The sequence below is a fragment of the Mytilus californianus genome, unplaced genomic scaffold (assembly GCF_021869535.1).
Source record: "Mytilus californianus isolate M0D057914Y unplaced genomic scaffold, xbMytCali1.0.p SCAF_4, whole genome shotgun sequence".
Classification (NCBI taxonomy): Eukaryota; Metazoa; Mollusca; class Bivalvia; order Mytilida; family Mytilidae; genus Mytilus; species Mytilus californianus.
In genome coordinates, this window is record NW_026262690.1 from 32,209,276 (window position 1) to 32,235,639 (window position 26,364).

At 34.4% G+C, this 26,364-nt stretch overlaps 2 protein-coding genes across 3 annotated transcripts in view; both read right to left on the reverse strand.

The window, feature by feature from the left end:
• The window catches only part of LOC127737901 (leukotriene-B4 omega-hydroxylase 3-like), a 122,406-nt gene that overhangs the window by 91,519 nt on the left and 4,523 nt on the right, over window positions 1–26,364 (reverse strand). Inside the window, exons 2-8 of one of the 2 annotated variants that reach the window (XM_052248870.1) lie at window positions 24,328–24,475; window positions 16,004–16,185; window positions 13,566–13,690; window positions 12,682–12,744; window positions 8,257–8,380; window positions 7,220–7,349; window positions 5,574–5,700 (exon numbers count right to left, since the gene is read on the reverse strand). The exons of the other annotated variant lie outside the window; for it this stretch is intronic. Of the exons in view, the coding sequence (XP_052104830.1) occupies window positions 5,574–5,700; window positions 7,220–7,349; window positions 8,257–8,380; window positions 12,682–12,744; window positions 13,566–13,690; window positions 16,004–16,185; window positions 24,328–24,475 (899 nt within the window). The remainder of the gene's footprint in view (window positions 1–5,573; window positions 5,701–7,219; window positions 7,350–8,256; window positions 8,381–12,681; window positions 12,745–13,565; window positions 13,691–16,003; window positions 16,186–24,327; window positions 24,476–26,364) is intronic. 2 annotated transcript variants of the gene reach the window in all.
• On the reverse strand, window positions 2,545–4,675 carry LOC127737905 (uncharacterized). Its single transcript, XM_052248874.1, has 2 exons — window positions 4,321–4,675; window positions 2,545–3,750 (listed from the first exon to the last, which is right to left on the reverse strand). The coding sequence occupies exons 1-2, from the start codon at window positions 4,403–4,405 to the stop codon at window positions 3,236–3,238; spliced, it is 600 nt and encodes a 199-aa protein (XP_052104834.1). The 5' UTR covers window positions 4,406–4,675; the 3' UTR covers window positions 2,545–3,235.

Consider the following 26,364-nt stretch of genomic DNA (forward strand, 5'->3'; position numbering starts at 1 on the left):
ATTATTTGCTTTTAAATATAAATCAGAAATAACTAACTTAAAATGGAAAATTTTAAAAGAAAAAAAAAGGAAAAAAAGAAATAAAAAAAAAAAAAAAAATCCCCCCCCAAAATTTTTTGAACCCCCTTATGATTCATCACCCCCAAACTCAATACCAGCCTTCCCTTTGTGGTATGGTACCTTGCAGTACAATTTCAGAGAGATCCATACACTTGAACACAAGTTATTGTCTGGAAACTAGAAAAATGCTTATTTTTGGCCCCTTTTTGGCCCCCAATTCCTAAACGTTTCGGGCAATTACCCCCAAACTCAATTCCAGCTTTCCCTTTGTGATATGGAACCTTGTAGTACAATTTCAGAAATATCCAAACACTTACACACAAGTTATTGTCATGAAACTAGAAAAATGCTTGTTTTTTGCCCCTTTTTTGGCCCCTAATTCCTAAAATTTTGAGGCAATTACCCCCAAAATCAATTACAGCCTTCCCTTTGTGATATGGAACCTTGTGGTACAATGTCAGAGAGATCCATACACTTACACACAAGTTATTGTCTGGAAGTTACAAAAATGCTTATTTTTGGCCCCTTTTTGGCCCCTAATTCCTTAACTGTTAGTACCATAACCCCCAAAATCAATCCCAACCTTCCTTTCGTGGTATTGAACCTTATGGTGAAATTTCATGGAGATCCATTCACTTAAACTAAAGTTAGAGTGCGAAAACCAATGTGTCTTCGGACGAAGCCGGACGACGACGACGACGACGCCAACGTCATACCAATATACGACCAAAAAATTTTTAATTTTTGCGGTCGTATAAAAACTTAACAGAGCAATGAACTGTGAAAATGAGGTCAAGGTCAAATAAAACCTGCACGACTGACATAAAGATCATAAAATATTTCCATACACCAAATATAGTTGACCTATTGCATAGAGTATTAGAAAAAAAGAACAAAACTCAAAATCTTAACTTTGACCACTGAACCATGAAAATGAGGTCAAGGTCAAATGACACCTGCCAGCTAGACATGTACATCTTACAATCATTCCATACACCAAATATAGTAGACCTATTGCATACAGTATAAGAAAAACAGACCAAAACACAAAAACTTAACTATAACCACTGAACCATGAAAATGAGGTCAAGGTCAGATGACACCTGCCAGTTGGACATGTACACCTTACAGTCCTTCCATACACCGAATATACTTGACCTACTGCTTATAGTATCTGAGATATGGACTTGACCACCAAAACTTAACCTTGTCCACTGATCCATGAAATGAGGTCGAGGTCAAGTGAAAACTGTCTGACGGGCATGAGGGCCTTGCAAGGTACGCACATACCAAACATAGTTGTCCTACTACTTATAATAAGAGAGAATTTAACATTACAAAAAATGTTAACTTTTTTTTCAAGTAGTCACTAAACCATGAAAATGAGGTCAAGGACATTGGACATGTAGCTGACGGAAACTTCGTAACATGAGGCATCCATATACAAAGTATGAAGCAGCCAGGTCTTCCACCTTCTAAAATATAAAGCTTTTAAGAAGTTAGCTAACGCCGCCGCTGCCACATCACTATCCCTATGTCGAGCTTTCTGCGACAAAAGTCGCAGGCTCGACAAAAACTGGAAAATCCCAATAAAACCCCATAACTCAGAAATGTAAAATCTAAAATTTATAAAATTCTAAAGGGAGCTTACGGATTGATAATTTAGTCTTAGATGCAAGATTTTTTTATCAGTTGTTAGTGGCTTTGAACTAGCTGTCAGTAACTGTGAGTACTCTCAGATCTGTACTTAGTGTCTTTTTGTTGTTTGGATGTACAACTACCCGACCACGTCCACTTGTATTTATCCATCTGATGAGTTAAGCCTCTTTCAATTGATTTTTATAGTTTGTTCTTATATTGTACTGTTACACCACTGTCCCAGGTTAGGGGGAAGGTTGGGATCCCGCTAACATGTTTAACCCTGACACGTTCTGTATGTACATGTATGTGTCTGTCCCATGTCAGGAGCCTGTAATTCAGTGGTTGTCGTTTGTTTATGTGTTGCATATTTGTTATATTCGTTCATTTTTTGTACATAAATTAGGCCGTTAGTTTTCTTGTTTGAATTGTTTTACATTGTCATTTCGGGGCTTTTTATAGCTGACTGTGCGGTATGGGCTTTGCTCATTGTTGAAGGCCATACTGTGACCTATAGCTGTTAATTTCTGTGTCATTTGGTCTCTTGTAGAGAGTTGTCTCATTGGCAATCATACCACATCTTCTTTTTTATATTAACATCAACAGATATAAACAATTCATCAAAGTCAAGGTGAGACAACAAAACTTAGTGGTAAGATCGCTGAAATTTTTTACACGGTACAAGTTTTCTCATTATTGGAGACTGTACAGTGACAGTAACACCTGTAACTGCTTAAACCCATTTCTTATGCACTTTAGTTCGATAAACTCACTGAATATCATACCACATCTCCTTATTTTTATATGCATTACAATTTACATGTGCATGTAATTATAAATATATATATATCAGAACAAAATTCATTGCGTCACGTTTATTTCTGCATCCTTTGGCACAATACAAGTTCTAAAATTACACAACATAAAACAACTAAATGTTATTTCAGATGAAAGTTTTGTTTCAGTTCCATTCATAGGATTTGTGAGAATTTTGTATGTTTTGCCAAGTCCAATAATTCGCTCTATGTGCACATGTTAATTGGAGACTTTTCTATCCCGTATAAGAGTTTTGGAACTAATTCTGTTTCTTTTTTTGAAAAAAAGTTGGCAAACAAATCTTGCACATTTAAACCTTTGTCTGCCATCACACTGTCACCTGGATCACATAATTGAACTACATTTTGTATTCTACATCTTTCAACTATTTCATAGTCACTGGTAGAACCAACATATGCATTAGAGACATAGTTGACTAAACCACCAGGCGTCGAACATACAAGTATTTTCAGTGTTTCTGTTTTTATATGATGAAAAGGTTGCCTGAGCTCTAGGAGCTTTAGGTTTTATCACGGGATATTCTGTGCTGTCAATAATAATCCAAGTCGTAGGAAACTTTAATTTGAAGTTGGATGGCGAAAAATGCCTGACTAAACCACTAGATGGCCAAGTGTTAGCCTCACACCACTGTTAAGGCATAAAAACAATCCATGTATACACAATATTCTTAACACTAGATTCAATCTAGAATCTAGAAAGTTCAAAGTTGGTTGTATAATGCCTCAATTTCATCAAAGTCATAAAAAAACTGATTTTCAACTGACACCCTATCAATTTGAAAATATATGTATCTCAAACAATGTGCTGTTGGACAAAGTGTGGTCAAAACAAATAAAAATTTAGTATACAACTCTAAACCGGTATAAAAATGCATGGCTGTGTCACGTGTCTTCATTTCAAAATTCTCTGCTGAAAACATAGACATTGATGGTGTTTGCGTAATTCCATCTTGGAAGCTCAACATTAGCTCGGCAGTTGGTGGTGGACAGTCATAAATCCTTTCTGCAGTATGAATGACTTCTTCAGGAAAACCAACTTTACAATCAAAACTTTCCTCTAGATTTCTACTACAATATTCATCAAGTTTAGTTCTTTTGTTTTCACAGGAAACTGCCCTGATTTTTCTTTTTGCGGACAATTCAGTCTCTTGCTTGGTCAAGGAAAATAGGCTGGGAATGGCAGTAGACTTAAGTCTCTGTATGGTGGGTTTGCGCCCTGAAAAAGGTTATAAAACATTAGTTTTTTGATAATTAAATGAACTTCCATTAGCAATGTATACTTTGTATTACCTGGCGAAATATTAACTAAATTTATTCATAACAATCTGGATAAAACTATGTTTGCCTGATTCAATGTATGTTATGTAAATCCAAAGGACAAACAATGAGAGACTTATGCAACAAACGTACATTGTCTGTACCTTAATAACTATAATATAGATGAGAGCATGTCATTGTTTTGTTCCTGTTAACATTGTCATTGATATTTTTCAAGAAAGTCTATGAGGCATAGCTTATTCATTCCTGTCATTACTACATTAGCATAATTACTGCTAAAATAATTCTCAGTATGATATACCTCTTGTAAGAAATCATTATAATTGTAGCAATCACCAAAAAATCTCACACAGATCACATTGAATCGTAATCCAAAAAATTATGACGTCTTGAATTAACCACCCCCTTTTATTCTAAAACGATAATTGCGGTTGTAAACATACTTTGGTTTATTCGCATGGCGATTACATATATAACTATATATTTCAAAAAGAAAATAGAGTTTTACCATGAATAGTTTCCTGCACGTAGTCTTTTTCAGTAAAATGTGCCTTGCAAACAACAGCTGATTGAGATGGACTCCACGATTTCATCGTGTCATGGCGTTGATCCAACTTTTCCTTCTTTTTAAGTCATTTGGAAATGCATGTCCTCCTCTTAAATGACATCCAGGAACACAACAACAAGTACTTGGCATCGTTAATTAAAAATGCAACTGTAATAGTTGCACAGTGCAGAAACCGGAAGTTGAGGAACAGGATCGGCTACCACGGCGCCACCTATTCAGGAACGATAATTTGCTACTTTATATAACTGCGAAATAACAATAACGTTAGACGGGTTCACGTGCATAGACAGAAATGCGCTTTAAATTGTTTAATATAATTAATGTTCAGTCGACTCTTAATTATTATATCAACGACTGAAATGATTTATAAACATCTAGATTGCAGATAACACTCGAAATTAACCCGAGCTCTTTCCACACGGAATTCAAATAATTCTAGTTTGTCAATCGGTTGACTGCTTATAATGCAAAATACAAATATATCAAAAGTTTTTAAAACTAACAAAACACAATGATCGTTTCTCTATTTACCAATGTAAATGAAATGAAACAAAAAACATTTTATATCACAATAAGAAGAGGAGAGAATTCAACATTTCCGGATCTACTTGGAGCCTAATGACCCCCCACGTAGATAAGTTGGATATCGCGGAAGGAAGGATTAACCCGGCAACTAGAAAGGCATTAAAGCACTGCCTTTAAAAACAAATAAACGTTTCTCGACTTCTATATATAACGTTCATAGGGAATTCTTAAGCGCATGAAAAACATGATATCCCTTTCCTTTATAATCTTCGTACTTTTGAAGGCGTTGTTCTGTTAGCTCCATCTTGTACATTTTCAGGTTTATCACTATTAACAGGATTGAAACAAATTATTGAATGTTTTCAACTTAATATTATTTGTTACTACTAAATAATTAAATCTAAGAATTCTAAAATAAATAACTGAAAATGTACTCTGCATTCTACTACACATATATTAAAACTTATGAATTACAAGAATTTAATAGAAAAATAACCAGTTTATTTTAGGGTATAATGTTGCAGCACATTTATAAAAGGCAAGGATTTGTACTTTGGACTAATTATACGGATAAGTAAATTATGATATTAACATTTTATAAATTTCGTGCGTCCGAATCGCTTTTAAATGTATAGACAAATCTCGTGGTCATAATGTATTATACATACCATTTTACAAAACCAGGATTATTTCCAAGTGCATTGTCGATTTCATTCTGACATAATTTCTGGTAGTCTGGATGTTTTGCTAAATCATACAGGATCCAAGATATAGCACTGGTCGTGGTGTCATGCCCTGATATGAGATTATATGTCAGTTAGTACATTGTTTTCGTGGTTTTATTGAAATAAATATTGTGATTTAATTATTGATCAGTATAAAACGTCATATAAAATTCAGGAGATGTGATATAATTGCTAATGAGACAATAGGACGAGGACCGTACAGCCTTCAACACTGCCCATAACCCTTACCGTATAGAAAGCTACATGCATAAAAGGCCTCGTATAATGACAACACGTGAAATAGCTCAAATAGAAAACCAAGGTCCTTATCTATGCTTAAACAATAAACGTAAAATAAATATGGCATACAGCAACCAACCACAACCACTGAATTACAGGCTTCTGACTTCGAACAGGCTCATACAGAATGCGGCATGTTTAAACGTGATTATAAGAATATTAACCCTCCCCTAACCTGGAACAGTGATATAACAGCACAACATAAGAACAAACTGTTAACATTATTATGAAAGGACTGACTCGTCAGTTTGGCACAAAGTATAACAAAAACTTAACAAAATGACAAAAAAAAACCAAATAACCATTATGAAAGTAATCGCTATTGCTGAAAGCTAGTTATGGCTGCTTTTTAGAAATCTGATATGACAATCCTAACTTTTTCGTTGTTTACTTAATGGGGAAAATATGTTTATATACATACTTGCTTTAAAAATCTTTATGATTATTAAGAGGAATATGAGCATTTTTTTGGGGTTCTTGCGAACGAACACATAAATTCTTTTAAAATACACAACAAACATAGCTAACTGGAATAAGGCGCCTCTTGCATCTTATCGAAATGATTTATAATTTAAATTTACTTTAAAAAATTACGTGTTTGTTTTTCTCTTCTACGATTGCTTTACAAAAAAAAACCTACCTTATTGACCGATATACATGTAAAGTAAAACAAAACACCGCGACGTAAAACGTACATCAGCGACGTAACACACCTCAGCGACGTAAAACGTACATCATCGACGTAAAACGTACATCAGCGACGTAAAACACACCTCATCGACCGTTGTATAGTAAAACAAACATTAGCGACCGATATGAAGTAAAACATACCTCAGCGACCGATATATATAAAATAAAACAAACCTCAGCTACCGATATAAAGTAAAACATACCTCATCGACCGATATGAAGTAAAACAAATCTCAGCGACCGACATAAAGTAAAACATACCTCATCGACCGATATGAAGTAAAACAAACCTCAGCGACCGATATAAAGTATAACATACCTCATCGACCGATATCAAGTAAAACATACCTGAGCGACCGATATAAAGAAAAACAAACCTCAGCGACTGATCTGAAGTAAGACAGAACCTTGGCGACCTATATAAAGTAAAAATAAGCTCGCCCACCGATATAATGTAAAACAAACCTTGATATACAATTGACCGATATAAAGCACATAGAACAAACCCCAGCGACCGATATAAAGTAAAACGACGAACAAGTGTTTGTTTGATTATTCTGTTCATAACAAATAATAGCAAAATATAAATGCATTTATACCTTCAAACATAAACGTGTCAACTTCAGCTCTTATATCGGGTTTGCTCATTCCGTTTCCATTTTCATCTTTAGCAGAAAGGAGAATATCTAAAAAGTCTAAATACTTCTTAACATCCTTTTGTCCACTTTCCTGTAAATAATGGCTAAGATTTACTGTAAATAATGGCTAAGATATACAAGGATCATTTGTCCACTTTCCTGTAAATAATGGCTAAGATATACTGTAAATAATGGCTAAGATATACAGTAAATAATGGCTAAGATTTACTGTAAATAATGGCTAAGATATACAGTAAATAATGGCTAAGATATACAGTAAATAATGGCTAAGATATAAAAGGATCATTTGCATTTGATAACACTTATATACAAGAGGTCAAAGTTTGATTTATGTTTCTGTATAAAAAAAATCAAGAGAAGAAAATAATCTGTATAGGAAAATGAAGATATTGAATTTATTTCGAATTCTGATAAACCATGCAAAATATCAGTTGCTTTTCCTTCCGAAACAAAGCAAAGACAATGGATATTTCAATCACAGTTTTTTTTAAACTGACCTTCATAGCCTGGCTTAGTGCAAAACTGTAATTACAAATTATGTTTACACAAGCAGAATATAATAGCATAAACGTTCTTTTCCATTGTCGAGAACCTCTGGAGCTCAGTCGGTAACAAATGTTAATAGACCACAGTGGCGGACCCAGAAATTTTCATAAGGGGGAGCCCACTGACTGCCATAAGAGGGGACCCACTTCGTCATGCTTCATTCATTTCCTAAATAATTAACCAAAATTTTCCCACAAAAGGGGGGCTATGTTTTTGTCAAACACAATAACAGACACAGCACTGGTGTCAAACCACCTGGGAGTTTCCAGGAGGAACACAACAGTAGTACATCGTGTATAGTAAGTTATTTATATGTACAGTAGCTCGTAAGGATTTCATTATGTCATTTCCCTATCTAACAGTGTTTGAAACTCGATTCATATACCGGGGTATATCTACATCGAAAGGATTATCAATAAGATCATATTTACCAGTATTTTCTTTCTACTATCAATCACACTATCTGCGACACTATGAATATAGTCGCAATTCTTTTTGAATAATCTCCCTTCTGAAGTCATATCATAGACGAAATCAAATATCATCAATGGATTTCTGTCAATAAAAACTAAGTTTGCATAAACTAAGATTCAAACCTCAGGCAAAGTAGACATTCTGTAGATTTGTCGATTCTTATAAGGTTCTTTAAGTAAATAAATATTGTTTCTCTCGTTTTTACATTGCGATGACCGTGAGGGCATTCCGACGTATTGCTATCGCCTAGATTTCCGTTACGTAACTTTCGTTTTGGGTTTTTAACCAATCTATAAACATGATAAGTACGCGGATATTAACGAGTGCAGCGGATATTAACGAGTGCAAAATAACATTCCTTCTCGTTTGTTATAAATACATCTCTTCAATGAATACTGATAACAATATTTTTGTTTAGAACATAAACTAACAATATGAAAATGTTTTGTCGTTAGATATATATATATATATATATATAAACAAGTCTAAATTGAAAACAACGTTCAAACCTATGATTGCGTTGGATAAAAACCGCAATTTTTATACGTGTGCATGCAAAACAAATTTCTTGGTAGAGGGGTCTAAATACAGCACAAACAACATTTTCCAAAAGACCAAATGAGTGAAAAAGTATATTTTAACAAAACGCATTTGACTAGCAGGTCGAACAACTGATGTTCTTAAACCCTGCTGACTGCCATTGGCGATTGCCAAATAAACGGATCACAAGATGTAACAAAACAGATCTTATTATCAAATTATTACCAAACAGAAAACAATAAACTTGCGGAAAAGATGGTATACCGCAAACATGAGGTGCAAAAATTTGTACACCATATCCAGATTTCGACAATTAATGTCTCTTCAGTGATGTTAGGAATCGAAATGGTATTTGGAAGGCCATATAATTTACCTCAATTTAGGATAGACTCTTGAATTTTGAAAGAGTATATATATATATATATATATATATATAAGTAAAAAATCATTGATATGGTAAAGCATGCGGAAGAATATCTCTAGAACATTTTGCGACAATCCCGGCAAGGACCGGTAACTTTGCATGGAAGATTGTTTTTGCGGGAAAATATGAATGCCTACTCATATCCAATCTTTTAGAAAAATCGAATTTTTACAGAAGAGTGTCCACCATGCACTTGCACTGCACTCTTATTAGAATAGTAGAATAGAATGATATACAAATGGATGAAAATTATATATACATGTAACTGTTATATTAATATATTATATAACAATAAACCAGTGTATACTGATTTGTATCACTACAATATAATAGTTATTACGGTGAGGTTGAATTTCCTGTCATTTATTCATCATCCACGCACGAACATGTCTCAGAAAAAAAATATCTCTGTACCTCAGTTTCATGTATAGAGATGTAATTTTTTTCTGTGACAAGTGCTTTTGACAATCCACAAGAACTTGCGGTCATCCGATGTTCAGTACTTCAGTACTTTGATTCAGTACTTTTACATCCTTGGTTTTGCAATTTGTTTGTCTTTGAGCGTTCGTGGTGGATTGAAATCAAGAAGAGCGCTTCAGACGCACCAAATTTATAAATCGTTATTTTCATTTTGTAACTAAACCATGCCACCACTAACTTTCCTATATATAACATTTTCATAAACTCGCATACAAATGAAATATTCGTGTAACTGTCTATATATGAAACAACTAATCAACGCTATATCTTACTGGTGTCATATAAAAGTAAGAAGATGTGGTATGATTGTCAATTAGACAACTCTCCATTAGAGACCAAGGGACAAAGAGGTTAACAACTATAGGTCACCGTACGGCCTTCAACAGTGAGCAAAACTCATACCGCATAGTAAGCTATAAAGGGAAAGGCCTGAAGTGACAAATGTAAAACAATTCAAACGAGAAAACTAACGGTCTCGTTTATGTACAAAACAATAAACGAAAAGTAAATATGATACACAGCAACAAACGACAACCCCTGATTTACAGGCTCCTGACTTGGGACAGGCATATACAGAAAGTGGCGTGGTTATACATGTTTGTTGTAGCCAAACCCTCCTACTAACCTGGGATAGTGATGTTACAGTACAACATAAGAACATACTAAAATTTGCAAAGCAAAAGTTGTCCTCAGCTTAATAAAGAATATTTCAATAATTTTACCTCAAAAAAATTTTCGCCTCGTTCCGCACGGCGAAAATTTAAGTTTGCGCCTCCCTAACCTAAAATCCTGGATCCGCCCCTGTAAATATCAGTCGAAAAGGGTTTAACTCATCACATCGATACAAAGCACATACAAACTCTAATAAAACACAAAGATCAGATCTTAGAACACTCGCAGTTACTGAAAGCTAGTTTAAGAACTCAGCAATAGCAAAAACATCACAAAGAAACAAAACAATTGCATATTGGACCATACTAAGAATATGAATACTGTGTGAACAAAACGTTACAATTTCTTCATTCAGTTTTATTTTTCGTGTTTGCTACTTGACATTTGAATTGAATCGTATTAACACACTGTAAACAAACAATACGGGGGATACATACAAGTATTTCAAAAAATCGTATAAAGCATTCTACGTAGACAATTATCGTCCTGAACATGCATGGAATATTTATCACTAGAGGTAAGGGACCGGTCAATATTTATTGGGGGGTTGGGACCGGTGCAAAACACAGTATGACACACATTTTTGATAGGACTTCTACTTTTTTAGTTTTCAGCACTGATAGGACAGCAATATTTTTTTTGGCATATGTATGAATGTAGAAAATAGGCTATACAAATTTAATTACAACAAAATAAACAAGATTAATTGAGGAACAAACAAGTTACAACAAAGGAAATACAATTTCAAGTCTAGACATTAATATTACCTTTTAATATAGAACAATCATGTAATGATTTTAAAAAGGTTGAAAAAATAATACATGTATAAAAAATAAATAATAACATAAAAAAAACATAAAATTAATAAAAACAAAATAAGCAACAATAAACAAATGTAAAAAGAGAACATTGATGGAGCTTTTAATAAGTGATATGATATACTGCCATCAGTGTGGTACAAATTAACCAAATGCAAATCATTAAATAAAGGTAGGATTAAATAAAATATACATCTTTAAAAATAAGGAAAACTATTTAACAATAAAACATTCTGACTAGAAAATTAAGAAAAAAACAAAGTCAAAAGACAGAAAAAAAATAGATATAAAAAAAAAATAATACAAATTGTTCATAATCTATTGTAGAGTATTACTCTTCGTGTAGGAATCTTCCATTAGAATTGCAGTTCTACTGTTTTGACATATTTTTATAAGGAATAAAAAGGATTCAAATAATATCCATCGTAATATCAAATGGGTTATATCCACATTCAGGGTGTTATATCGATTTTAATATAACATGGGCGGTTTAAATATAAAATCACAATGAATACATGTATGTGTAGGCGGATAATTGGCCTATTAATTCAAGATCATCTCTGCGCATGAACATTCAGAGTAATAATAACAGTAATATTATGTGTTCCTTGTGATATGCAAAAATAGTTTTTTGGTTCGAAGGCCTAATGCACTCGATTTCGGGTTGTGCATTATGCCTTTTTGACAAGAACTTTTTTTGCATATCACATGGAAAACATAAAAAAATATTATTGTATAAATAAATTCATATGCATGTACCATATAAGTGGTTATTTTTGTGGGGAGCTAATATTTCAACTCTGCAATATTTGAACACCATTGAAGTTATTAAATATAATATTAATCCCAAAATTTCACACCAGCCAAAAATTTGTGATCGTCAATATATGAGTTTAGGGACTGGCGCCAGTAAAGTATGTAAAATATCAAATTTATTAATAATTTGGCTCCCAAAAAAATAACCACTTATATGGTTATACTAATAAAACATTCAATACAATTTAATATAATCTAATAATAATAATACAAATGATGAATACAGTAGTAATAGTAGTTGTAGTGGCAGTGAAAGTGAAAGTGAAATTGAAAAGGAATCTTATTTGCCTTCTTCAAGGAGGAGATCAGTTAAAATTCCAGACAAATTCAAAGACTACTATATGTGATCTATGTTAATCTGATAAAAATGAAGTTAAAGTCTGTTTGATTTATTCATAGATTAGATAGGACATATACTTATTTAGCAGATATTTCATATAGGACAGAAACTTTTTTTGGTATATTAAGAGGACATAGATTTTTTTAAGGGAGAAATATGAATTGCACCGGTCCCAACCCCCCAATAAATATTGACCGGTCCCTAAGGCAAACAACAATAAATCAAATATAAAGAATAAATATACCGGTAATATCAAAATTTGTGAATGACCAGTAAACGTTGGTTTACCTACCTGTTTCGTCGAGAAGCAAGTTTTGTAACCTCTGTAATTGCCTTACAATAGGGATGTTGTAGTCTGCAAATAATAAAATAGTCATTTATTTGACGTAAATTGCAAATATATTTTTTACTAAATAATGTAATGTGATTCCAACCTTTGCGTAATTCGATTCAGTGTTTTGTTCATTAACTTAATAAAGATGTACAGTCTTAAGACAGCATATAAGCATGCACTCGCGTGCATAAAAATAATGATGCAAAAAGCGGTTTAGATTTACGACCTAGAAGTAAAAGTTTAAATGAAAACTGTCCAAAAAATTGAGTGAACATTTTTAGAAGTGTTAAAATGTTAATTCACTTAATAAATATTTTAATAATTGATTGATTTATTGGTTGTTTGATTGATTGCAATATTCACCGAATTGTACTCCTGGTCGAAATTAACAAACACTACTTAACCGACGTGCATCGCCATGTGTGACAAAACGAACGTACACGAAGAGATGAAAACCTCCTTATTCATAACTTGTCTGATCTCGGGCTGATTTAGAGCTTGGCATGTCGAACAGGTATATATAGAAAGTTGCCTATTATTGAAGACAGCATATTGACCTCTATAGGTCTTTTTGAGTTGTGACTGCTTTTATTTATAAGAAAAAAAAATTAATACAACAACACGAGTATTTCGAAGCAAAGGCACAACAGTTTTACAGACAACAGTAGTTTACACAAGAGGGTTTTACTTTAGGAACCCTTGTTTTTTTATCAAGAAAATAATAAAGGGAGAGTCAAGGTCTGGAATATCGAATCGATTAGAAAAGATAAACAATTTGAAGTAATAATGAATTTTAAACAGAGCTCAAGTTTTGAAACACAAAATCAGCTGAATTATCTTACCTATCAAGCTGGCAATTTGTTTTATATGAAAACGCTGACTGGAAAATAATATCTAGGGTACAGTTACTAATCAATTGGAATAAATCAAAACTTTCTCCTGTATCTGCATACTTCTCCATTATATCCTGTAAGAGAGGCAGAAGATAAATTACTAGTACTATATTAATCATACATGATACAAAATCACTATACGCACTCGCAAAAAACTATCGCTCATTTTTTGTTTGTTACAAACAGTACAGTGAACAAACGTAAATCGAATAACCATTGATAAAAAGTAAAATTTGAAACTACAGTCCAATTTATACTAATTTTCAGTCACGGTTTAAGAACAGCATCAATTAATTTCATATCTGCATCTTTTAATTGGAAACTTCACTTAACCAAACTGGAGATGACGATAAAAGGCAATGAATTACATTTGTGGCGTCATAGGTTTGTCTGAAAATAACTGCATTACTACATGTTTAACAGATTTCTAGGAACTATTAACTTATCTCGGTTTTTTATTGTTGACGAGTTTTATGTTTCATTCCAACTTGTACTCTGATTATTGCGTTTTCGTTGACATGTTATCCCATATTTCCAGAAATCGAATATTAAAGAGTTTATTTATTGTAACTTAAAAGATTTTCAACAGTTTTGCATATTTCTGTTAAATCATCTGTAATTCGGCGTTTCATATTGCTGCTGATTACACTTATGTTAAAATTTCTGAAACTTTTTTTTTTCATTTTTGGAGTTAAATTTTGTTTTGAAGGACATTCACATCCTGTCGATATGCAGATCTACATATTATGTCCTCATTAACTACATTGTTTCATGAAGTTATGTTGTCTGGTTTCAGAGGAGTTGTGCTGACAAACTATTGCAGTAGTATATTTAGGTTCAAATTCTATGTTCATAGGGGCTTAACTCATAGAAAAATATTTGAATCATAATTTTCTATCGACATGTACATCTACATAATATGTCCTTATTATCTACAAAGTTTCATAAAATTCTATCGTGTGGCTTTAGAGGAGTTGTGCTGACAAACTGTTGCAGTAGTATGTCATGGCCAAAATTCTAAATTCAAAGGGGCATAACTCCTAGTAAAGACTTTGAATCATAATTTCCTGTCGATAAACACATCTACATAGTATGTCCTTATTATCTACAAAGTTTCATGAAATTCTGTTAAGTGGTTTCAGAGGAGTTGCGATGACAAGAACATGACTGGCTGACTGACGGACGAACGGACAGGTCAAAAACATTATAATAAATGGAGCAGTAATACTGTTAAGTTAAGTGAAGATTAAAGGACTTTATCAAAATGGCCATGGTATAAATACATGCTGGGGGAATTGGCTCTACTTCTTTACTGACATGCATCTTACATTGACTAATTCTAGACTGTTATTAGACGGGATCTTTGTTTTTATTTTCTGGAACATACGCGTGACTGTTGTAATATTTACTCTCATAAATAACATAATTTTATCAAAGACCATAATTATCATTGGTCGGTACTTATTTAGGTCTTCTCATTAACACAGTTAATGTATACTAAAGTATGAAGAGCATTGGTTTCGTAACTACCATTATCAGAACATAAATGGCCATACTGTACTCAAACAAGTAGCACTGACAACTTGTTTCACTATCTGTTGTTTAAACAATTATTGTTTTTAATTTCCAGAATAATGTGCAACATTTCAAAAAAAAAAATAACGTCTTAATCTATAACAATACAATTTACCTAAAACAAACATGACAGACATGAACCAATGGCAACCACTGAACTACAGGATCCTGACTTCGGACAGCCACATAAAGAATATGGTGGGGTTAAAATGTTTGCGAGCGTTCAACCCTCCACTATTCTGGGACAGTGGTGTAACAGCACAACATAAGAACAAACTGTTAAAATCAGTTGCAATTGACTTAACTCAGAAATCGGTACGAGGCACAAAAGCATCATATATAAAAAAAAATAGACACAAAGCACCGAAATAAAGAGTACTGAGAGCGAGCTAGTTCAACGCCAATTACAACTAATAAATAAATCCTGTTCTCCCAGACTAAAGTACCAATCAGTATACATCCAACGGATTTAACGTAAAGACGTCATAAACAGTCAGAGAAACATATGACCTTATGCAATGCCAAAGTATAAGTCATCAGTATCGACAGGATGTAGGATAATGCGTTCTCATTACTGTTCATACATAGCACAATATTTTTAGTTATGTTGGATTTTTAAAAACAAAATGCTATTCGTTGATATTTCAGTTTTAGTTTAAGTTATGCTCGACTTTTTGAGAAATAATATTCCTTAAAAGTGTTATGTATACACAAGCAATACACGAGCTCTTACACTTAGTAGTTATTTGGTTCACAGAAATTATTTTTGGGTAAATACTTGTTGCAATTTTGTGAATGAAAAAAATACTTACTATTAGTATGTCTACGCACTGGTTGTTGATTGTTTGGTATCCTTTCAAAATTTCAAAATGGAAAGCTGGTGTAAGAAGTCGACGTGATCTTGCCCATTTGGACCCTCCTGCTATTAGCAATCCTTCACCAAGCCATGGAATCAGAGTTCTGTATGTTGGTCCATGACCAACAGGTTTTGGCTCTAAAAATTGATGTAAGAATAAATTAATTCGCACTTTTGTCATTTACTTTACAATATTTTCTATATGTGAGTGAAAAAATACAGGAAAACGTGTATGCGTTAACGCTTCAGTTTGCAATGCGGTCGCTGTTTTTACGAAATTCATTCGATCAGACATAAATAATGTTGACAGTATTACCTGTAAGTATACATAACAGAACATGCATTCCTAGAAATATCTTATTCAGAGAATTCATTTTTAAATGGTTGTGGAAACTTTGTATTGAAAAAAATAATTACTATAACAAAGTACGCGCACCGGTTGTTGATTTTTTGTGTTTTTTTAATATAAATTTCAAGATTTCCTGTGTTTATTCCCAGTTTTTGGTAAAGTTCGTGTTGCTCAATCATGAGTTTTTCGGTGTAGTGCTTTGTAAACTGTTGTTTGTCTGTTCATTTTGCTTCTTCAGTCTTGGTGTTTTTAATCGACTTATGGTTTTTCATTGCTCCTTTTTATAACTTTTCTTTCTTTTTTTTTATGTGATTTTGCATATTTTCAATAAAAAATATATGATTCATACACAATAAAAGGTATTAGCTGTCTTTGGAATTCACCTCCGTTTAGTAGAACAAGAAGTCCTAAAAATATCTTTAAATCTATTGAGTTTTTACTGTATTGTCAATATGAACTTGTGACATATACCTCACATCTATTTTTATTCATGTTTATTAACATGTGACACTTGCATTTTTATACAAGTTCATTCATTTTGCTCTAAAAAGTTATGCGCTTTTCTTATTTGCCATCTTTTTCTATTCGAGTGCTGAAGATGTACAATTTACATAAATAGTTGAATGAGTTGCAATGCAATGATAAAACTAAAACAAAAATCGTACTTCACTCCCTTTGATTTTTAAATATTGTATTTCATTTTATCATATTAACAAATATTGTTCATTGTAAAATCTAAAATATACGTGTATCTGTTCGTTTAGAATTTCATTTCGAATCTGTTGGATAGTTGGCTCTTTGGTAATCATACCACATCTCTTAATCTAATGTGGTCGGTATATTTGTCCCACGCTTAGACGTGCATAATTCCTCAAATATTGTACATGTAAAGCCTCTAACATTAGTTCAAAAACGAATGAGAAAGCTTGAAATAAAAAATTAAATTTTCCTGAAAAAACCCAAAGACAAGACCGTTGCAAAAAGAGACAACAATACAATAAAATAAAGGGATATACGCTCGTACTACGGAAAATTAAACAGCCAGAAAAAAGAAAACCAATGATGAACTGGGATTTTCCGGAACATATGGAGTTCCTGCTCGACTAATATTGCAATTTCGGTTCGAAACGTCCGTTCTATATTTGTAATAATTATCGATTGAGAAAGAAAACTTTATATTTACAGGAATAATCTTTTTACCAAAAGTTGCATCAATAGAGTACAAGATGTGCGACTTCACAAACATTAAAAAAATAATGAACAATTCATTGAATAACCATAAAAAATATTGTAACCTGAGTACTTTGAAATTTTACTAAATTGTAACTATAAAAAAATATAATGTTCCAAAGAATACACGTAATGACTGTCCTACATATACCTTTAAACACAAATCAAAAGGTTTCTGTCGAGGGTTTCTTATTGTCGAGTGTCGAGTGTCGAATGTCGAGTTACAAAAGTCGACTTGCGAGTTAAAGTTACGCATTAGACAAACAAATATAATAGGATTTTTTGGAGGTTTAAAACATTTATAAAAGTGGAATATAGAATTAAATTTTGCTATTAGCAGAAAGTTTTCTTCAATTTCGTTAAAATAAGCTAAAAAACATCACTGATGTATTATTGCAATAATTCAACAAATTTGAATACGTATGCATGCAACCTTTAATTTGACCTTTAGTGGAGATGGTTGCACATGTTCAGTATTCTGTTACGCCGTTCATCAATTTATATAGTTCGTTATATTATATTCTTAATCTATTTATGTGTTCCAGTCTAGGAGGATTATTCATCGTTAAACCGTATAGAATGTCAAAACATCGTATCATCGTTACCTTTCCCTTTCCTACACGTACCTCGAACTGAATACTGCAAGGTTATCTCAGTACTGGAGAACATTCTGAGGACAAACGTCATTTAGGACACAATTCGTGGCTAACCACAGAGTGAGTTACATTTATAACTTTGTATTTGATGCCTTCAAATCGTTCTTCACATAATTGAACTCTTTATCCGTGATATACTGGAAACTTCACCTTTAATAACTGCAACTTTATTTCGCGTTCTATGGACTTTGCTATCGTCTACACTTGACATTCATACATTATAACATTAATTAAACACATTGTAAAATTGTATTTTATTTTGTATTTTGAGCTTTTCACCATACGTCAGATTGGTTCATAATTAAAGTATCAGCACCTGATAGTCTTTTCTGCTTGAGCCTAATCGTCGGTTATACTTAATGGTCAGGCCATTACAGTAGAAAGTCTACAACTTGCCTGTTGTGTCTCACACATAACGCCACTCCACGTCAGTTCTACAGCTACAACCTGGCTGTTGAGCCCTGCAAGAACGCGTCATCCCTTGACATACAGTAAATTGACAACAACTTGTCTACACATATCCTGACCAGGAAATACAACGGAACATCGTTCGTAGCTGTTACCTTGACACTACGCAACACAGCTTGTGTTTTGACAGCAAACGAACAACGTTGAGCCATCATGGATCCCAGTCACACTGAACAGCAAGACGAGGTTCAACCCCCAGAGGGAGATGTCCCTGAAGAACTAGTAGAAAATCCGTCCAATACCACACATTACGATGAAAATCCCGAGACTGGGCGAGTACGTGACCTCACGGAAAAGGGTAAAGGAGCTTTCACAGAAAAACGTGACAAGTTCTGTCAGGAACTAGAGGCCCTCTAGTCAGATGTAGAATCCCATTTATTGAAAGTCACCACGCCTCCTAACAAGCTCCAGCAACTCTTAACAGCCCAGGATAACCTTGTAAAAGCCTGTAGGAATTGTCGTAGGCTCACAGATGAGTACCTGGACTTTCTGAAAAGACCAGAACATTGGACAATCAAAAAGACATAGACGCATGTAATCTCACATTGGATATTCGTCTGTCCAAAGTGGACCTAGCACTAGAAACATTGCACGAACATCGTCTCGACCTGTCAAAGGCTAAATCTACTAAAACAAAGACCTCAAAGAGTAAGAAAGCCTCACATAGTGGCAGCTCTAACGTGTCTGACATGTCAAGCCTAGCACGGAGGAAGCGTGCCAAAGCAGAGGCCGCTAGATCAAAAATAGCCTTTGTCGAACAACATGCACTTATCCTACAACAGGAGGCAATGTTAGAGGAACAAGCCCTGTTCAGACAAACTGAAATGGAGCAGGAAGCCGCACGTAAAAAGGCTATAATTGAACAGGAAGCCACACTTAAAAAGGCTGAAATGGAACAAGAAGCCGCGCGTACAAAGGCTGAAATGGAACATGAGGCAGAGCAAGAGACCATACGCAGGAAGGCTCAAATGCAACAGGAGGCCGCACGTGTAAGCCGGGAAAAAGCCGAGCTGAAAGCCAAATTAAACCATCTCGAAGCACGAAGAGAAGCTGCAGCCGCAGAAGCCGAAGCTCGTATCCTAGAATATGACGACAGCCAAGCGTTAGACGATCTTCCTAAGGAAATGGAAGACTTGCTCCAACGTGTGCGAGATTTCATCAATAAACATCCTGTACCAACTGCCGTACAGGAAGTGGCAGGACCTGTTAAGATTGAGCTAAGTCATGGAGCACCAGTGTTCGTGCCATCTGTGGCACTGAACTTGCCATCATAAACACCTGCGGTCTTGTCTACACATGCTAAATCACCAGAAGTTAATGTATTCCCAGATCTAGGAACAATAACAGGCATAGGAAAACAGGGCGTTTCAGAAGAGATCCCTGTTGCCTACCAAAAACAAGGCATTATAGAAGAGATCCCTGTTTCACACCAAAAACAAGGTGTTATAGAAGAGACCCCTGTTGCACACCTGCAACAAATCAGCCCTACATCGGAGATAACCAGATTTCTCTTGCGTAAGGACCTACTGTTCTCCCGGCTTACAAGCTTTAACGACCGGGCAGAATCCTTCCATACATGGAAAGCCAGCTTTAAAAACGTCATAGACGAATTACAAGTTTCTGACTCGGAACAGATAGACCTACTTATTAAATGGCTTGGACCAGAGTCTGCCAAACATGCCATGAATATAAGGGCATCAAATGCCAACAACCCAACAAGAGGCCTACAGAGACTATGGGAGATACTTGACGACCGATATGGTGCTCCAGAAATGTTGGAGGCGTCTCTCGTCAACAAACTTGTCAACTTCCCAACACTGACGAATAAGGACAACTCACTCCTTTACGATTTGTCAGATATTATCTCAGAAATAGAGAATCAAAAGGAAAACCCCAAGCTTGGATGTTTGCTAGCTTATTTCGACTCTTCATCCGGGATAAATCCAATTGTAGAAAAACTGCCATACGGACTCCAAGAAAAGTGGATAACAAGGTCTTCAAGATACAAGTCTAAACACGAAGTTGCCTTACCGGCGCCTTTCACAGAATTATCTGTCTTCATCAGGGAAATTAGCAAAATAAAGAACGATCCTGGTTTCATCTTTGGGTCAAAAGTCACACCAAATACAAAAGGTGCTGGCCTGCGCCAAAGTTCACATCTCAGACGTTTTCTAAAGTCAACGTAAATAAGACAGCAGTTGAACAACAACCTGGAGAGAGCCGTGAACAACAAAGTCTTTGCATTTTTGCATAATACAAAGCATCCTTTAAACGAATGCCGAGCGTTTCTAGCCAAATCTATTGAGGAACGCAAGGAACTGTTAAGACAGAACAATGTTTGCTACAAGTGCTGTGAGTCAACCACACACATAAGTCGTGATTGCAACGCGAGCATCAGTTGTAACGAGTGTGGAAGTCAACGACACACTACCGCACTACACATAACAAGGGAGCAACCACACACCATTTCTCAAGATAATTCGCCTGGAACAATCTACGGCGGGGAGCCAACAGAATCGGCTGAAATCAAGTTGACCTCTGTGAGTTCAACCTGCACAGAGATCCACAAGGATCCTAAGAGTGAGAAATCGTGCCAAGATAGTACCTGTGGATGTGTACCACAAGGACAGGACAGACAAAAATATCCGGATGTACGCCATCATTGACGACCAAAGCAACCGGTCTCTTGCCTCGCCTGAATTCTTCAGTCTGTTCAACGTTCGGCAAAAAACTACTCTCTTACAACATGCTCCGGCAGAGTAGCTACTTCCGGGAAAAGAGGAAAAGATTTCGTCTTAAAATCTGTACATGGTGACGTACAATTTGATCTGCCTACATTAATTGAATGTAATAATATTCCCAATAATCGAGACGAAATTCCTACTCCTGAAGTCGCAATGCATCATCCTCATCTAAAAGAACTCGGAGGAACATTGTCAAATTCTTCTCTTAATTGGAAGAGACCTTATAGAGGCACACCACGTCCTTGAACAACGCCTAGGACCATCCAGAACTCCGTTTACACAAAAGTTGAAACTTGGTTGGGTCATAATTGGAAATACATACATTGACAAACAAACTGTTCCGCTTGAAGTCAACACGAAGATAACTAACGTTTCAATCACGGAACCAGAACAACGTCTTGCCTCAAGACCGGAAATAGCCTTCAAGGACAAGAATCCAATTGTTGTTCAGGATAACGACCAATACTTTAATTCGAATACCAAATTTGCAAAATCGCATTCCAAACAATTCCTTGAGTGTACTGGACCTAGTACCAAGCCTGGTAAACTCACGAATTTCTCTAAAGGGACAGCATTCGTGTCACTAAAAACAAAATCTGTGACTTCTATAGAAAATTCTATGGACAAAGAAAATGTCATTCCGAAATCAACAAGACATGAAGTTCATGGAGAGGAAATCAGTCGCATTCACAAACCTATTCCGAAAGAAGGACCGATTGCCAATCTCAATCTGCCTTTGAACAATCAACTTCTACTCCGAGTAGGAAGCAGTATCGTCAAGTCTGACTTGAATATTAGTGAAAAGGAACCGGTGGTCTTATCTGGACATCATCACAAAGTAACACCTTTTGTTGGACATTACTACGACAAAATCAAACATCGAGGACGCCACTTTACAGATAGAGCGAGTAGATCCGCAGGACGAAACGCTTTCGTCTGAGACTCACAAAAATGTGACATTTCGCCAAATCGGACGAGGACCAAGTACTAACTCCCGTCATACTTACCGGAGGATATCGCCGTCTCACAACGTTGCAGAAAACAGTTCCTTTTATCGATACAGCAGTAATGGAACAATCAACAGAACACAACAATCTCATCCGAGACATCCTTCTTCTAAAGGACACGAAACTGTGCCAGTTTCCCGTGGAATGAATTTATTCAAGAAACTTTATAGTGAAAAGTCGTAAGTTGAGACCTGATATTTCTCACACGACCAATAGTGGACATTTCACCTGTACATATTCAATTTATATTGGGATTTATTTATTTATCTTATATACATTGTACATATGCGATTAATTTTTGGAATAGTGATATCAGATAGACAACAGACGGGGAGTATTCTGTTACGCCGTTCCTCAATTTATATAGTTCGTTAGATTATATTCTTAATCTATTTATGTGTTCCAGTCTAGGAGGATTATTCATCGTTTAACCGTATAGAATGTCAAAACATCATATCATCGGTATCTTTCCCTTTCCTACACGTACCTCGAACTGAATACTGCAAGGTCATCTCAGTACTGGAGAACATTCTGAAGACAAACGTCATATAGGACAAAATTCGTGGCTAACCACAGAGTGAGTTACATTTATAACTTTGTATTTGATGCCTTCAAATCGTTCTTCACATAATTGAACTCTTTATCCGTGATATACTGGAAACTTCACCTTTAATAACTGCAGCTTTATTTCGCGTTCTATGGACTTTGCTATTGTCTACACTTGACGTTCATACATTATAACATTAATTGAACACATTGTAAAATTGTATTTTATTTTGTATTTTGAGCTTTTTACCATATGTCAGATTGGTTCATAATTAAAGTATCAGCACCTGATAGTCTTTTCTGCTTGAGCCCAATCGTCGGTTATACTTAATGGTCAGGCCATTACATTCAGCATGTGGTGGTTAGCATGTTTATTCATTAAAAAGAAAAGAATGTCAACATCGAAAAGTGAGACAAGGGAGACACCAGGAATAAACATTTCTTTGACTGATCCGGCCTTTAAAAAATCATTCATATACAGATAAAACGAAGATTTACACATATGTTTAACCTTTAACATGAATTCAAACAGACCTAGAAAAATCTGATTGTACGTGCTGGTCTGTCAATTTATATTTATATTAATGTTTTATTATATCGGGGTATTATTATATGACCGTCGGCAGTCCTCTGAGGTCATCTCTATGGATAATTAGATGGCGTATAGTCTTTAGACACGAAATGCTGATACATTATAGCGAGCCCATGCATTGTTAATTGTTTCTTTTGGATTTTTTCGTAATTTAGATATACGTTTTAGGACGTTATAAATAATGCATGAGAATTTATGGGTACTGGGGGACAGGAAAATTTTTTAGCCTTCCAAAATTCGTTATTTTTTATTACTTTTTAATTTCAATTACCCTCACGTTTTTGTTTTTGCTTTTGTTTTATATTAACATATATATACTAGAAATAACATGTATTAATTTGCTATTTACCAATACAAACTAATTGATATCTAAAAGAAGTTCTATCTAAACTCAGATTGTATGTTATTGTTAGTGAAAAAATAAGTAACGTTTTGCTTTGGATGCTGTCTCTTTATCCTTAAAAAGCTTCTGTCCTTGTCTTGAAAATTTCCATTGTGTTTTGATAAAGTTTATGGAAAAACGTAAACCACTGTGACAATCGTTAATATTGACGGCGGTGATGGAATATATATAGGTTCGATATGTCTTCCTTTCGCGATTCGTTTCTCAGGCGAGACAAAAATAGAATACATATATAGGAATACAAGGATAATACAAAAGCAAGTTATAAAGACAAAGAATACATACCAGCGGTCTTAAGCAATACCTTTACCGAATCTGGATGTACCAATGATACAACTGGTCTAAAAGGTCCAAACCATACACAGTAGAACTGAGGAAATCTTCGCGTCAGTGTATTTATCTGATTTATGTCTATGCTATCATTTTTAACATACTGTTATAAAGAAATAAAAAAAATGTATTACCTTTAAAAGAAACAAAAATCATCAAATATTATGTACATAAAGGGAAGTTAGTATCTCCTAGTAGCGAACATGAGAATTGTGACTGTATACACTACATGTTCGCACAGTCTTATCAAACAGAAGGTTTTTTTATTTATCAAAATGATCCTTAAAAAAAATCTGAATGCAAACTAATTTGCTGAAATTCAGATAAATCCTTCTTGTTTCTATGAAAAAAAAAATATATGCTAGATATACTTACGGAGACTGAAATTTTTTACCCGAATACACACTTTGTACGTTTCGGCAATACATGCAGTTTATCGACAGATTTTTGGTATTCCTATAGGCACCAATTGGGTCCCTTTACAGCTCATTAAGTTGGGGGTCTCATTAATGCAAATTATTAAAAACATTTACTAAATCATTTCATAGATACAAATATTTGATTTAAAGTTTGGTTTGTACATGAAAAATGTCTTTGAATATTGTCTTTATCGGTACTAACATAAAGTACTGATCTGATGAGTCTAGTCTTTTCCAAATTAGTTTTACAGTTTGTTTGTATGTTGTGTTTTTACACCACTGTCCCAGGTTTGTAGGGTGTGTTGTTAAACCACTGTCCCAGGTTAAGGGGTGATCTAGTGCTCACATACATGTTAACAACGCCAAGTCTTTATGTGACTTATCCAAGCCAGGAACCTGTAATCCAGCAGTTCGTTGGTTGTTGTATGCCATATTTTTTGTTCATTGTTGTAGACTACAAAAGGATATAGAAAGTTGTCTCATTGGCAAACATACAACATTTCAATATTTTTAAATGGGCTGTATATCTTGAGTAAAATCTACAAACCTATAAACTACAAAACACAGGTCCAACATACAAAACACAGGCCATACATGTACATTTGTACAGGGTCGCAATAATTTAATTTGAGGTGTATAGGGTTTGTGTTGTGGGTATAACATATATAAGCAGAGTATGTTTCAAAAGTATGTTGATTTTTCCCTTCGTTAATGTATACCGATGTCCTATAGCCATTTTTCCTCAATGCCAAACTTTCCGGGGGGACTGGATCAATTCAGTTTTTCCCCCAGAAAAAAATTGGCATGATCCCAGTTTTTCCCTCAGCGTTATGGGGGGGAAACCAGGATCAGGCCTATTTACCCCTCTAGTTGCACGAGAAGCTTATTTTTTCCTCTTGTAGTAACGTCCGCGACGCCAGTTGAGATATTAATTATTCATTAAAGGATAGTAACTATTCTTTTTATGACAAGCCGTTCTCGTCAAAACTGTTTTAACCATTTTCCAAAAATTTACACACTGAGAATTAAAAAAAAAAACACACATTGAGATTAAAAAACCTTAAAACACGCACTGAGATTTCATAAGACGCACTGAGATTACAAATAAAATGAAAAAAAAACACACTGATAATTGAAAATTACACACTGTGAATTGCAAATTACACACTGAGATTTCAAAAGACACACTGAGAATGCAAATTACACACTGAGATTTCAAAAAGACACACTGAGATGAAATAACCTGAAAAACACTTTCTCTCATTACAAAATATAACCAAATGGTAAAAAACTTTATTAGAATTATATAATGATGGTAAATTGAGGTAAAATATTTAAAGAAATACATTTTAATATTTCATATAAAACTAAGTTAATCTTACATGTATTTGTAGAAAATAAATAATTCTTGTATAAAGCTTTTTGTGTAAAAAGATATAATTAGAAAGTCTCTAATGTTATGTAACTTTTGATATATAAGTATTAGATGTGAAATTCTTCCTATTTGACACTTAGCGATATAAATAAGGTTTGACAGCTTAAACTCTTAGAAGTATTTCCTTTAGCAAATATA

Coding starts and splice junctions, on each gene's coding strand:
- LOC127737905 (XM_052248874.1), bottom strand. CDS start 4,405: ATGAAATCGTGGAGTCCATCTCAATCAGCTGTTGTTTGCAAGGCACAT. Junction 3,751..4,320: donor CGTGCAGGAAACTATTCATG/GTAAAACTCTAT, acceptor AACCTTTTTCAG/GGCGCAAACCCACCATACAG.